Source organism: Antedon bifida, chromosome 2 (genome assembly GCF_963402885.1).
Source record: "Antedon bifida chromosome 2, ecAntBifi1.1, whole genome shotgun sequence".
Lineage (NCBI taxonomy): Eukaryota > Metazoa > Echinodermata > Crinoidea > Comatulida > Antedonidae > Antedon > Antedon bifida.
Window position 1 is genome coordinate 32,205,332 of NC_136227.1, and position 14,915 is coordinate 32,220,246.

The following is a 14,915-nucleotide window of genomic DNA, read 5'->3' on the forward strand; positions in this document are numbered from 1 at the left end:
ACACACAGCAAACATCTTTTCTTACACTGTATTATACATTACAGTATTTAATTATTTATCCCCCGAAAAGGTACAGCAAATGTAATATAATACACTGTGTGATTTAGGTTATGAGGGGTAGCACCAAAATAAAGCCTATACACAAATTTAATTTGCATGCGTAGTTAAAATGTTCATAACCCTAAAGGGAAATTCAAAAGAATTATTCAGACTAATAGTTACATCAGTACAGTAGTTAATTATGGGTTCTTGATATACAAAACTTGGATATTATCATAATGTATATAAATAATACCTGTATAAGCTTATGAGCTTGGGGCAGTATGAATCAGCAATTTTCTCAGAAATTGATACTGCAATTACAAAAACATAATTGATCATTACATTTTAATGATCACTACTAACGAACTTACATCAGGGAGTTGTAATTTAGTAATTAATCTAAATACAACTCCCTGCTTACATCAAGGCAATCTAACAACAGGACACTGAGCTCGCCGTGCCAAGATAGGAACTTGTAACAGTCCTTTGATCTTATGTCTGGCTGCGACAAATACCTACAGTACTGTACTATGTACATATTCTCCATGGCGCTTGGTGTCTGTTATGGGGCGTGGAATTGATCATGTCGCAGCCACAGATAAACCCTTTGATCTCCTGAGCTCAGCATCCTGTTGTTAGATTGCCTTGCTTACATTGTAATATATGTATTACATAAATAAATATGTAGAATTGTTTATGATAAACAATACATAGTCGTACAACAAATATTTACGAAGTACATTATATCTATACTAGACTAAAAAGGATGTAAAACATTGACACACTAATTTATCTATCTACTGTACATACAACTATACTTTTTTACAACAATGTTATTGTATTACTTTACATAATTAAAACTATGAATATTATGATGGCACGTATCAGCAGTTAGGGGAGAAGAAAGAGTTGAAAAAAGGCAAATAAATGGCTATGGGACTTTATGGGAAATATGGTGTACAATGTCAACCTCATATCTACAGTACATTTAACCAATCAAACTAAAAATAGCAGCATTGTAGATCTGGGGCAAGGCAGATTAATTTTAAAAATCTACTATAAAAAATGTCAACTAGAGTTGTAGTGTGTAACCCTTCAAACTGGAAAAAGTAGTGTTGATATTCATGGGTCCCTCTTAAATAACCAATAATTACCCTCCTAAAGATAGTTTAACCCAATACCCTTCTCCACTCATGTGGCTGTTTTACTAAGCCTATTTGTAGCCTCTTCCTAGCATGTTCAGATGGATGTATATATCCTGATATTCATGGGTCCCTCTTAAATAACCAATAATTATCCTCCTAAAGATACTGTAGTCTAACCTAATACCCTTCCCCACTCATGTGGCTGTTTTAAAAAGCCTTTTTCTAGCCTCTTCCTAGCACATTCAGACTGATACCTGCATGATACATAAATGCTTGTTACTACAACACCTGGTTAATAATTAATTATGTAATTTATTAACTTACCGACATATCAATTATGGAATACACAAAATACACGTAGCTACTAAGGATGTACTATTCAGAATGAATATTAATCGAACATCAATGTTTCGTTTTCACAATGCTTCACACGGCTATGCACCAATCGTTATGCGCGTAGCTGCGTGAAAACGAAACAATGATGTTCGATTTGATTTGCCGGACTGGAACCGTGTCGGAACAGGTGTGAAAGATGCTTAATTTGTCAAATACATAATTGAAATGTAATGGTAAAGCTATCATCTTGCAGTTGTTGGAATTGTTTCTTATATTACAAATCTAAAATTAACGACAACGTTCTTATTTGTCATATTAAAAACTACTACTATTCGTCTGAATAGCTTAATATTAATTTGCATGGATTCCGATTTTACTGGTTATTTCATTCAACTTGTAGAGTAGGTAGGTTTTCTTCTCATAAAAATTCCTTAAATTAATCACAATAATACCGATAAACCTAGATAAAATTTGTGCTTTATGCGTTTAATAATCCCAAAAATATTGTAAAAAGGAGATAAACTCGTATAAAAAGAGTAATGTATTTTATACATTTATAAATATCAAAGAAAATATAAAATTACAAATACTGTTGTTTTCATTCTATTTTTTCTGTAATAATTCTTCAATATTTTGGAGCCGTGAATCTAAATCAATTTGTTGTGTTTGAAGGTTGCAAAGACGGAGATTAATATCGGATAGAGTTGGTTCTGGCGACCCTCGTAGGATACCAAAGAACTTGTGTGCCACAAAAAGCGTTGAAAACGTCAAAGTCAGAAGAACAAGATTGTTTGCTATTAGACTAACACAGTATCCAAACGTCCCTAAAAAATGGACAAATATTATATTGAATATGTAATACCTTAAGCTCTGTCTACACTATCAAACTAGTTTGACAAAAAAAAGTGTGATGTGCACAAATATGGTAGTGATATAACATCATCATGTCCATATATGGGCACATCACATTTTTTTTCACTTATTACAACTTTGATAGTGTAGACAGAGCATGAGATTTTTTTATACATTTTTTGTTGTTGAATATGCCATTTTAATGTCACATAATAGGATCGAAAAAAAAAATTGGATCAAAAACACCATATATCCTCTGGTATAATCTCACGCCCCATCCCTAGAACATAAAATTGGGCCGAGATTGTGAAGTGAAATCATGGTTTTTTTCTATGGAAAGTGATTAATTTTATAATTTGCAAAATTGCCTATTCAAAGTCTGATTGTATTAATTTTTATTTTTCACATTTTAAACAAATATTTACCTATTGTAATGACAAATTGCATCATACTCCATACAGGGCCATATATGGCATGTAGTAAAAGACTAACACACATGGCAAATAGCGTACTTGATCCGCTAAACACTTTACTCAACAAAACACCAGATAGAATCCACAAGATCAGGAGGCATATTTCTAGTATGGACCGGTCCAAAGACTTCAAGAAATCTTCTAGCTGGGTAACTGTCAATCAACAAAAATTAATTAATAAAAGACAGGAATTTGATTAATAAAACTTCGGACTAAACAGTAAAAGAAACTTGGTAATATTAATTATATTGGTATTTTGTTCATTTTTAAACTGGTTTTTTGTATTCATCATTTTCACACTTAAATACCAGTACTTATAATAATTCAGAAAGTTCCAAAAGCTGAATTAATTATATGTAGATGTTTTTAGTTATTAAATTAATATTAGTTATTACTGTATTAAACAAAAAAGTACAAACTTGGTACTCCAATAGTAGATTTCAAGTTTTTGCTGATAAATTGTTGAATTTCTAATCCAAGTTTCCCATCCTGTGCCAAGCCCACAATTTTTTTGGCTTTCTTTTCAGCGCTACCCCATTTCTAAAAAATTGTAAATAGATTAAAAAAGTAGTCTGTCAATATGACTCGAAAATAAAAATGTTTTTAAACATATAACATTTTTCTATCTATATTAAAGAGTAGACCAAGACAGTTGAATATGCATCTAGTAAAATATGGTTCCTCCTGATTGAAAATAAATTTGATGCACGGTCGACCGTACCTATAGAAAATAAATTACACACACGGTTAGCCGTGCCAATAGCCTCTTCTCATCTAGGCCTAAGCCTGCTAAACAACATTCTGATTAGCAGGCGGACATACGACGTTTTATAGTGAAGGAGTTAGGAGGCTAGCTAGTCTGCTCGCTCCGCGACACTTACCACTTGAGTTCGCTTAAGAAAATCTGATTGACTGATTGCATTAATTTGTTGTGAAATACCATCCGATACATCACTTAAAAATGAACCTTCAATATCCCTCGGAAATAAAGTAAATACATATAAAAATACCAGAGAAATTACAAAATATCTGAGAACCATATTTATTGAGAGCACCGCGATGCTTTCTGGAAAAAACGAAAATGATTATATAGATTGATCGGTCATGCGTATAAATTTAAAAAATATGGACCGCAAAAAGTGCATTTTATATTATACAATTTATTTGAAACGCAACCAAAGATCTCATCTACTATGCCGGCAAGTATCTCCTCTTTGAACGCAACACGTTCGCGAGATACACGAATAATTCCTCTATGAGTTGTGATTGTTGGTGGCATATTTGGCAGAAATAAACGCGCCTAGAGGAAAATTTAAAACTGACTTTCCCTTGGTCCTCATAAATGATCCCATAAACGTCAACTTAAAACTTTTCTTTTTAATTAATTACTACTACTACTACTACTACTACTACTACTACTACTACTACTACTACTACTACTACTACTACTACTACTACTACTACTACTACTACTACTACTACTACTACTACTACTACTACTACTACTACTACTACTACTACTACTACTACTACTACTACTACTACTACTACTTACTAGTATTGTTTGAATTGAATTTTGAATTGAATTATATTGGTAATTATAATGGTCCATTCCTGATTGATAAATAAATCAAAATTTGTCATGCTCCATTAATAGATTTAGGAATTTTTCAACACCACTTGTTTGGAACCGTGAATTGGAGGTTGAGCAAGGTTACTTGAAGTGGAAGAAAAATCAAGTGACTGGTACTTCACATAATTTGAATTGAATTTTAAATTGAATTATTATTTCAACAATATTTAAATTATTTAATAGACATATGATACAAACATATTTGTTTTAATATGGCAGGAGTGCATCAAATTTGTTATTTGTTTTAGGAAGAAATGGTGACGTGTGTGATAAACAAAAGAGATTGAACTAACTAAAGTATCTATGTCTATGGTTGATTAATCTTGTGTAGACACATTCAATAAGGACGCCCTCTGAGAATTACCAAATTTAATCTGAACTCATCTCATGTGCGCGCATCATGGTGATGCATGGTTGGCACCAGTAAAGTCTAGCTAAACCACATGTTTAAACACGTTTTTTACCACGTTTTTTACCGCGTTGTGTAGGGATAGGCTATAATCTCTGCATAATGTCTGCAAGAAGAAGGTAGGCCCGGAGAACATAAAATATTAAAATATCAGTAAAATACTAAAAGTACAAAATAATAATGAATTCTGTTTATTTAAACATAATTTATAAAAAAAAAGTCAAGCCAAATGTCATGGCTGCCCCGGCAGCTCCATCTACACACTACGGGAGGCTGTTGCACAGTGTGTGAGGAGGTGGGAAAGAGGAGGAAGAATGCCTCAAAATTACCACGTGCATTCATCCTGAAATTTGTGCTATGAATTAATTAATCAATTAATTAGCTATTTTTTTCCCTGTTGTATCCATTTTTTTATGATACAGATATAAAGTATTATGAAGGTAAATTAAAATACGCTACGTTTAACTTGAATGATACGTAACCGGCGTTCCATACAATCTGCAAATCGGACATGTCGACTTATATATAGGGAGAATTATCTACAAATAAACATATAAATATGTATTGGTATACCATACGAGGTATTGCTAATTAACGTTTACACTTAATAATAATAGTTTAAAATGAGATGTATTGTACATAATATTGGATTTTGTTTCAATATTTGGAAAAATGGTTTCAGCAAGTAAACTATATATTATTATTGGTAATTATAATGGTGCATTCCTGAATGAATCAAAATCAACATTTGTCATGCTCCAATAATAGATTTAGGAATTTTTCAACACCACTTGTTTGGAACCGTGAATTGGAGGTTGAGCAAGGTTACTTGAAGTGGAAGAAAAATCAAGTGACTGGTACTTCACATAATTTCATTTGAATCTTCAATTCTAGTAGGCCTATGCCTAGGCCTAGTTAGGAAATAATTAGGCCTAAAAATGGTTGCCTTTTGTTTAATTAATACACTCTACTTATATATCCAGCTGGGTCTACTCTTTACTCTAGCTAGTCTCTAGAGGGCCTTGCCCTTTATGCTAGCTAGCTGGTCTATTTATTAGTATTACTACTTTATAATAATTAGCAATGTTAACTTCTCTAGTCTTAGGCCTATAATAGACTGTATTTGTTTAGTAGGTCTATCGCTTCCTAGACTACCTAGTGCTCAGACCTAGGCTAGGCCTACTTACTTTTGTCGGGTCCTCCTAAATACCAAGACCTACCAAGACCTACCAAGACCTACCAAGAACTACCAAGACCTACCAAGACCTGTCAATTTAAAGTGTTAATTTAACGAAATATGATATATATAGACTTCTAATAGCATTTCCAACAATAAAACCTTAATTTTAGCGCGATATAGACACCAAAAATGTTAAATAATCGACAAGCTTCGCGTTCGCGAAACGAACTGAGTTGATGCATACATTGCGTCACAAATGTCCGTATTGCGTCAACTAGTATGACCTACCAAGAACTACCAAGACCTGTCAATTTAAAGTGTTATTTTAACGAAATATAATATATATAGACTTCTAATAGCTTTTCAAACAATAAAACCTCAATTGTAACGCGATATAGACACCAAAAATGTTAAATGTAGGCCTACGACCCAGTTGGCCTATGACAGGAGAACTGCGTCGAGTGTCAGTGAGCCATACTAGTTGACGCAATACGGACATTTGTGACGCAATGTATGCATCAACAACTCAGTTCATTTCACGAAACTTGTCGATTATTTAACATTTTCGTAACATTTTTGGTGTCTATATCGCGCTGAAATTGAGGTTTAATTGTTGGAAATGCTATTAGAAGTCTATATATATCATATTTCGTTAAAATAATACTTTAAATTGACAGGTCTTGGTAGTTCTTGGTAGGTCATACTAGTTGACGCAATACGGACATTTGTGACGCAATGTATGCATCAACTCAGTTCGTTTCGCGAACGCGAAGCTTGTCGATTATTTAACATTTTTGGTGTCTATATCGCGCTAAAATTAAGGTTTTATTGTTGGAAATGCTATTAGAAGTCTATATATATCATATTTCGTTAAATTAACACTTTAAATTGACAGGTCTTGGTAGTTCTTGGTAGTTCTTGGTAGGTCTTGGTAGGTCTTGGTATTTAGGAGGACCCCTTTTGTCTGTAATAACTTCCTCCTTTTTTCCAGAAATGATTGAAGATAACAGATATAAACCACATGACCAAACGAAGGTACTGTATACAATTAATTAGACTTACCTACTAATTGATGTTTACTTGCTTGAAAAGAATATTAAATATTGACAATGTGAAGGTCCTTGGTTCTATCCTTGCCAATTGTCAGGGTTGTAACTCAATTCTTTCAACTCCACTCCCTAAGCCTGAGACTTAGCATGATAAATTATAATAATACTTTATTCATCCTGCAATTGGCAGGTTACTCGCTGTTGGATGTGTAGAAAAAAAGATTAACACTTATTTATTAAATTTTAAATAACTCTTTCTCTTGTATTACGTACAGTAATGTTTAAAATGTGTAATGTAATTCTACTGCAGTGGTCATTGGAGTACAGAATTTATATTTTAATTTCTGTAACTTATTTTAAAACACACAGGTCAATCAGCAAAGTGAATATCTTCGTCACAAGCTACATGTTCAAGAGACGACAAGACCCACGTATAATGATCCGCTAAATAAAATAAAATTGATCCACTCAAAGACCACAGCAGCTGGTGACCATGCAACAACAGGTGGTGGTGTGAATCCAATCATTGGAAGAGCACTACCAAAAAAAGTTCCGGAACAATTGATTCACGATTTTCTTCATGGAGTGAAGAATCCAACACAATGCTTGAATGAGTTCTGTTCACTTCAGAGGTTAACTATAAAATTCCAGGAAGCGGACGTGCCCCCCTCCGTGTATTCTTTACAATCGTTTGGCAGCAAACCAGTCATTGATGGTGTTGATCACGAAACTGGTGTTGGTAGATCGAAAAAAGACGCAAAGAATGATGCTTCGACAAAAGCACTAAGAGCTTTACTTGGCCTTCCAAGAGATGATCCTTCGAAAAATATGGAAAATATGATTACGGATTCTCGTGGTCGGACAATTTATTTAGAACCAGACCCCAATGATAAAGAAACTCTTGCAGCAGCTGAGCAAGAAATGGTTGCGAGTGGTGGTGGCCATTATCAGGTGAACTACAACCAGAATGTGCCGTTACCAGGAGAAGATATGTGGAATTTACCGAGCCAAGAAAATTATCTTGAGTACCAATTGAAGAGGGAGGAGGAAGCAAAAAAACAACAGCAAAAAACACAACCTGTGCCAGGATATGTTCAGCCTCCCTCTGAGCCAGTAGGTCAAAATGACCATATGACTTCGCCAGTAGATGCATACACTGCAGGGGGTGAAACAGAGGATGACCAAATTGCTAAGGTTGCCAAAGCACATCCAAAAATTGGCAACCCATTTCAAGGCTGTCAGGAACTTAGTAAGCAAACCAGCTACTGCTCTATCGTTATGAAACGAGGTAATGTCACAACATTTACTATGATTACTGCAATTTAGAATATAATTTTTTTAAATATTGCTAGATTTAATATGATATACTGTCACAGATAATATTTTTTTTTGTAGATCCGGAGGATCCTGGGCAACTTATATGTTTAGGAACCGGTCATTCGTCCATTCAGGGCCTACATTTGAAAAAAGATGGGCGTGTCAACATTGATAACTTTGGGTTGACTATTACAAGAAGGTCATTTGTTCGGTAAGAATTTGACATGTCCCATTTTTCTGTTGCATAAAGTTTGATAGTGTAGACAGAGCTTTAGAGACAAAAACTGCTAATATAACTAAATTTGACTCTTTTTTGTTACAGATTTTTGTATCGAGAATTAAAATCATATATGGAGGAAAAAGCAGCAGACTCTATATTTGTACATATGCCTGGATCACACTTGCTTTCCATCAAGGATGGTGTGACCTTTCACCTTTATATGAACAGGGCCCCCAGTGGTGATGCTACACAGTTTGTTAATCCGTAAGTAATCGTTAGAGAGAACTAATAAGTACCTTCTTCTTCCATTTAGGAGCAAACGTCATAGTTTATTATTATTGTTATTATACAATAAAATTATACTAATCTAATAATAAATAGGTGAAGTTGGAATTTATCAATATTTTTAAAATTCAAATATTGCTGTTAAACTACATGCATGTAGAAAAAAAATCAAATAAATGGATATAAAAATAAAAAATTGTAATTTTAATATAAATATTAATTACAATTTACAATTATTACATGAACTTTACAGAAATGAAAATCACAAAGAAGCAACTAAAGAGGACATGTGTTTGATGAGTACCGGAGAACATATACCCAAAATACTTGTGGACTCATCAAGACTAACAGTTAAAACAAACACTGGTAAGTCTATGCAGCTAGTTTGTCAATTGTATTATGTACATCACATTATATATGTTGAAATGATAACTTTATTACAGATGCTTTATTCTCTATACCTCAGCCTGTAGATAGCTCCTAATTGTGCATAAATGTTTTTTTGTATTATTTATTTATACTGTGTGACCTCTTCAGTCAAAGACTGGTCTCCCAGAGGGCAACAGTTATGATTAGTGGCTGTGTAACCTTCTACTCGTCCTGAAAGATGTACTAGGTTCTTTAAAGTGCACATGAGCTAGATGTGTACACTGGATAGTCCTATCCTAGAAGACTCGTTCTACCATCAGAAACCATGGAGCGAGTGAGGCTCGAACCCTTGCCGATTTTATGGCTACGTAATTACAGTTCCACTGTTTTAACCCTCGGCCACTCGCTCGCTAATGCATGTATGTGCAAAAAAAATGCTATTCTGAAAGAGTCTAGGATTGCCTGATCATGATAAATGCTGTACCTGAGGCTGCCATGATTTTGTAGAGAGCATATAAATAAGTTTATAATTTGATACAGCTTAGTAAAGTGTGTATTTATCTCTATTTTGCAATATTCTTTAGGTAACGTTTTAGGTGTGGATAAAATTCAGAGCAAAGTTGAAATGACTTTCGCTTTTCTGTCAAAGCAAGTAAGCACATTTATTCACTTTTTTAGATAAGTGTGCATTTTTTAGGGTTATTATTATAATTAATATTCACATAAAAAAACAATTTAAAATTAAAGTACAAGTATTTAGAAATTGTAGATATAGTCAACTCTCCCAATACCGAACTCTCTGAAAACCGGAAACTCTCCTAATACCAGACTTTTCCAAACAGTCCCAAATTCATTTACCATTAAAAACACATTCCGAATACCAGGCTTTATCTTTCTTTGGCCAGCCCAGATGTGTCAGTTATTGGGATAGTTGACTGTATTGTGATATAGTAGAACCCTATTGTGGACACCAATATGGAGGGAATTCGATCCTATTTAAGGCCAATTTACACAGACGAGCGGTAACAGTATTATAAAAATAGAAATTATTCCTGTTGACCATATACACACAATGCAGAGAAACAAACATTATGCTTTATGCAACATTATGCTTTAACACTACAGCCACAACCCTATTCATTTCATTTTCTTGGGTTTTTATTGTACTTTAAGATTTACTTTAGTTTCTTCTTTCTGGCAGTCGCAGATACCATTGATGAGTGATTCTGATAAGCTGCTTTGCTGGAATGTGATTGGTCTACAAGGGGCTTTGTTGAGTTACTTTATTAAGCCTGTGTATCTTATGTCTATCACTGTTGGTAAGCAAACATTTACACATAAGAAATGTCATTGTCTTTTATCACATCCTATTCATTATTGGAAAAATGCTCAAGGTAAAAGAACCTTCAAATACAGAGCAACAAAAGAATGGAATCTTTTACCAACTGAAACTAGAACAAAAGTAATTGGGAAAAATATTTATAAACTCAGAAATATAACAACTCTAATGTTATCTAAGTGATCCTGCATTTTTTTTGGTATCTACTGTATGTCTTTTATACAAAACTGGACCATTTTGGAAAACAGTACTGCGTTACTGAAAATGCAATCCAGTCAAAAGAAAGAATAAATAAAATAAAATAAATATTGTTATAAACCTGAAGAGATCGCTATTCGCTGATGTGCTCGCACGTTGCTAATGCACAAAGCGCCATGAGCTCCACATGGGTGGGGGACACCGACACTATACAAGTTTTCATTTGTTATTATTTAAAGGGTAAGGGGGGCCTAAAAATGGTGAAATAAAGTGTTGACTTCGGCTATATGTCATACCTTTTGCACTGTAATTTTCACAATTTAGGGAGGGAATTTAGGAAGGAAGAACAGGCCATCTAAGATAGGTAGTACGGAATTGCTATTAATAATAGCTATGTTTTTGTCCCTTTTTGAGTGGAGCTTGGTTATGATGCTTGGCTACCAACCCAAGGGTTTTTGGTAATGACAATTTACAACTCCACTCCCAAAGACTTGTAATAAGACTTTGTTTATGTAGAGAATCTTGTGTGTATGTTTGTCTTGTGAACGGGATTGCCACCTTTAAGAAGGATAGTGAATGAATTTGCTTAATATGGTTATCCTTGGCAATTTGCCTAAATATATAATAAAAAAAAAACAGACACCTCACTCTCATTGCCTCGTTCTGATGCTCCATTATTCTTATATGCTTACATTTTACAATAATGATGTTGATAAACTCTCACTATATTATATTTTTTCAGGTGATATGTTCCATCATGGCCATCTCTCCAGAGCCATGTGCTGTCGTCTATCCGACGACTTCCAAGTAAACTTGCCTCCGGATTATTTTATAAACCATCTTCTGATTGGGCGAGTCACTACATACACAGAAAATCTAGATGACAGCAAAGACTTCACCAGTGTCAACTGGTGCATTGGGGACGGCCAGTATGAAGTGATAGATGCGAAGACGGGTTGCAGTACAGAATAGTAAGTGAAAAATAGGAGTGGAGCTGTAGCTTGGTGGTTAACGTGCTTGCCGTCCAATCCCAAGGTCCAGGGTTCAATCCTGATCTACTGCCAGGGTTGTAACTCACGACTCTTTCTACTCCACTCCCTAAGCCTCAAATGAGACTTAGTTTATAAGCACGATAAATTATTAAATAATCATCCATCCTGTAATTGGAGAGCTACTTGCTGTTGGATGCGTATGAAATAAAAAACAATGGTGGAGTCGGTTGAGAATGAGTGCATGTATTAAATGGCAGTGTGAATTGAATTTCTTTGTGATTGGTCAAGCTTACAACATGACACATCCAATAACACATAACTGTCAAGTTTCTATATAATAAATTGGAATAACTTAACTTTGGGAAGCGAGAACAAAATTTCATGTGAGGAGTTTCTGTTTTAATTATTAATATACACATATTCACAATTTGTAATTTTTCTTCCCATTGAGATGTTAGCATTTTTTAAACACACTACTAGTAGTACACATGTTTAAAATATTTATCATTTAGTATGCCACTTAGTCAAATGTCTGGTGTTAATTTACTTGATTTGGTAATCCTTTTTTTTTTCAGCTCCCCATTTCGTAGTTCCACTTCTGGTGCAAGTAGATTGTGTAAAGCGGCATGCTATAGTCGATTCAAATCCATCTGTCAGACTTTTAACAGACCTGGCCTTCTTAACCATAGTAACTATCACAATGCAAAGGTACAGTACAGGGGTTTTTATTCTCATAAATACTTGTTTTAGAGCATATTGTTATGTACTGTAGGAGCTTCAAATGTTAGTGTAGACAGAAGCTCTTTGTAGCTCCTACGTGAACAATGTATGTGTCTATTAACATTTTTGGCAAACTAATTTGATAGTGTGGACAGAAGCTCTGTCTACACTATCAAATTAGTTTGACAAAAATGTGTGATATGCCCAAATATGGTAGTGATATGCTTAAATATGGTAGTGACATGACATCATCATGTCCATATATGGGCACATCACACTTTTTTGTCACATAAAGCCCATATTAACTATATATGCTATAAGCTAACCCTGCTTTTGTGCTGCATGCTTCAGGACCAAAAACAATGACGTTCACCTAATGCCCTTTCTTTTTCATTTAAATTTTCTGGATTTATGGGTTGGGAGGGGAAAGGTGGGGCCCTTGACGTCTAATTTGTACTGCACTTTATTTTCAGAATGGAAGTGAAAATTACAGGAAGTGTAAAGCAGCATTACTGGATTATATTGAAGCAAACAAGATGGGCAGATGGCTAAAAATGCCAACAGAACTAACTGTCTTTGACAAGTAAACTCTGGGCAAGTGGATGAAAATACCAACAGAATCAAGTATCTTAAGTAAATGTAAATAATGTGAATAAAAACTTGTAATTCTAGCCATAATTTTTATACAGTGATCTGACCTATAGTTAAAATAAAAAAGTAATTGTTTAACCGTTTTTATTACTCACAGAAAATTTAGTTTCAAATAGAAAAAATGTGAACTTGTTTGATAATTTTAAAAATTTGGATTGATGTCCAAGAACCTCTATCTTTCACTAGGATAGATACCGCCCCCAAAGTACCAATGTGCATGCAATAGTAATTTGTATAAGGAACAACTGTACAATTGCCCTCTTATGATATACAAATAATGAATGTTTATGAGTGTAATGGTACAAATAATGGCATGAGGTGAATGATGAAAGGTTATAATAGTACTTTTTTCTGTGCACGAAAAAAAAAAGTACTATTGCACGCCATGTGACCTAACTAACAAGTTTTAAAATATAAGTTATGTTCGGCACCTAATACTAACATTTCTAACCACTTTACAGCATATTTATATTGCAAGTAATACAGTAGTATCAAAGTATTGATGTAGTATAGATTGAAATTAAATGAATAAAGGATGAGGTGGTGTTTAAATGTTAAAGATGTATTGTCCTCCTCCCCCCTCCCCCCAAAAAACAATTCTTAATTTTTGTTGTTGAATATGCCATTTTAATGTCACATATTAGATATTATATCCACTTTGATTGGAAAAAATTGATTTACCTGAAAAACTGTAATTTAAAGCATAAATAGTCAAATTGGCTGCCAGCCAGTGGTATTTTGGTTGAATTTAACCATTTATTTTGTAATTTTATAATTGAAAACATTATTTTTCCCTGTTTTTTTTTCTACAGAAGTGATTAACTGTATTAACACTACAAAATAACCTATTCAAAGTCTGATTTAATTAATCTTCATTTTTCATGTTTTTTTGGAGGACAATACATCTTTAAAGCTTTGTCTACACTATCAAACTTGTTGATTGTGTAGACGGAGCTTAACATCCTAAACTTTTAATTCTTGTGATTGAATGTAATATTATGTAATTATAGTTGTGTAATTAGACGCATGAACTTTTGCAATTATTTGGAGGATGCTTTTTTCAAGACAATATTATGAATATACAATAATATTTAATCGATAAATGTGTATCTTAGGAAAGTGCTCTTAGAACTTAAACTTTGTCTACACTATCAAACTTTATGCGAAAAAAAATTGTGTTGTGCCCATATATGGACATGATGATGTCATATCACTACCATATTTTGGCACATTACACTTTTGTGTCAAACTACTTTGATAGTGTAGACAGAGCTTTAGAACTTGTGAATAGACGTATGCTACTTATATCCATATATATGTATTAATAGACGTAGTTTGGTCATATGCTATCCATTCCATGTGCCTTAGTATCGAATCGAATGTATATATTGATAAACACACTTATTGAACGCAGATCAGTGGCGTCAGTGTTAACGATTGGCTCATGTTGAATGAGCATGTCTTTCATGTTTTGAGGGGATCGGAAGAAAAAGATTAATTGGAAACACAAGCTTTTTATCATAGACTGATGCAAAAATTATTTTTATAAATCTTTTATTTCTAAATAAACGTATTTGATCTTGTTGAAGAATATAACCTGTTTGTCTTTATATTTATAAATATTTATAAAATGTTACTAAAACTTTGCCATTTAAAGGCATTTAAATCAAATAACCATATTAGTCACTAACAATGGCGTAATTAT

General features: G+C 33.6%; 3 protein-coding genes across 4 annotated transcripts in view; 1 reads left to right on the forward strand and 2 right to left on the reverse strand.

Moving 5' to 3' along the window:
• LOC144834680 (CDP-diacylglycerol--inositol 3-phosphatidyltransferase-like) overlaps positions 1-14,915 on the reverse strand; it is a 107,577-nt gene that overhangs the window by 79,106 nt on the left and 13,556 nt on the right. The gene's annotated exons all lie outside the window — the stretch shown is intronic.
• On the reverse strand, positions 1,989-3,909 carry LOC144834679 (uncharacterized). Its single transcript, XM_078689574.1, has 4 exons — positions 3,730-3,909; positions 3,268-3,388; positions 2,801-3,001; positions 1,989-2,347 (listed from the first exon to the last, which is right to left on the reverse strand). Exons 1-4 carry the CDS (start codon positions 3,886-3,888, stop codon positions 2,127-2,129), a joined length of 702 nt encoding a protein of 233 aa, XP_078545700.1. The 5' UTR covers positions 3,889-3,909; the 3' UTR covers positions 1,989-2,126.
• On the forward strand, positions 4,912-14,851 carry LOC144834675 (adenosine deaminase domain-containing protein 1-like). 2 transcript variants are annotated; one of them, XM_078689565.1, is made up of 12 exons: positions 4,917-5,009; positions 5,659-5,747; positions 7,062-7,105; positions 7,489-8,407; positions 8,515-8,647; positions 8,759-8,920; positions 9,195-9,307; positions 9,895-9,962; positions 10,512-10,629; positions 11,590-11,818; positions 12,415-12,547; positions 13,033-14,851. In XM_078689565.1, the coding sequence occupies exons 1-12, from the start codon at positions 4,993-4,995 to the stop codon at positions 13,144-13,146; spliced, it is 2,139 nt and encodes a 712-aa protein (XP_078545691.1). In that variant the 5' UTR covers positions 4,917-4,992; the 3' UTR covers positions 13,147-14,851. The 2 variants fall into 2 exon arrangements, with proteins under 2 accessions (XP_078545692.1, XP_078545691.1); XM_078689566.1 differs by lacking the exon at positions 12,415-12,547 and having other exon boundaries at positions 4,912-5,009; positions 13,033-13,162.

Bases quoted from the DNA above. Each gene is read 5' to 3' on its own strand.
- LOC144834675 (XM_078689565.1), top strand. The intron at 8,921-9,194 runs GTAAGTAATCGT...TGAACTTTACAG, and splicing joins GCTACACAGTTTGTTAATCC to AAATGAAAATCACAAAGAAG. The intron at 10,630-11,589 runs GTAAGCAAACAT...ATATTTTTTCAG, and splicing joins TCTTATGTCTATCACTGTTG to GTGATATGTTCCATCATGGC.
- LOC144834679 (XM_078689574.1), bottom strand. From the start codon at position 3,888: ATGGTTCTCAGATATTTTGTAATTTCTCTGGTATTTTTATATGTATTT. The intron at 3,002-3,267 runs GTTTGTACTTTT...GTTGATTGACAG, and splicing joins ATCTACTATTGGAGTACCAA to TTACCCAGCTAGAAGATTTC. The intron at 2,348-2,800 runs GTAAATATTTGT...TCCATTTTTTAG, and splicing joins GCAATTTGTCATTACAATAG to GGACGTTTGGATACTGTGTT.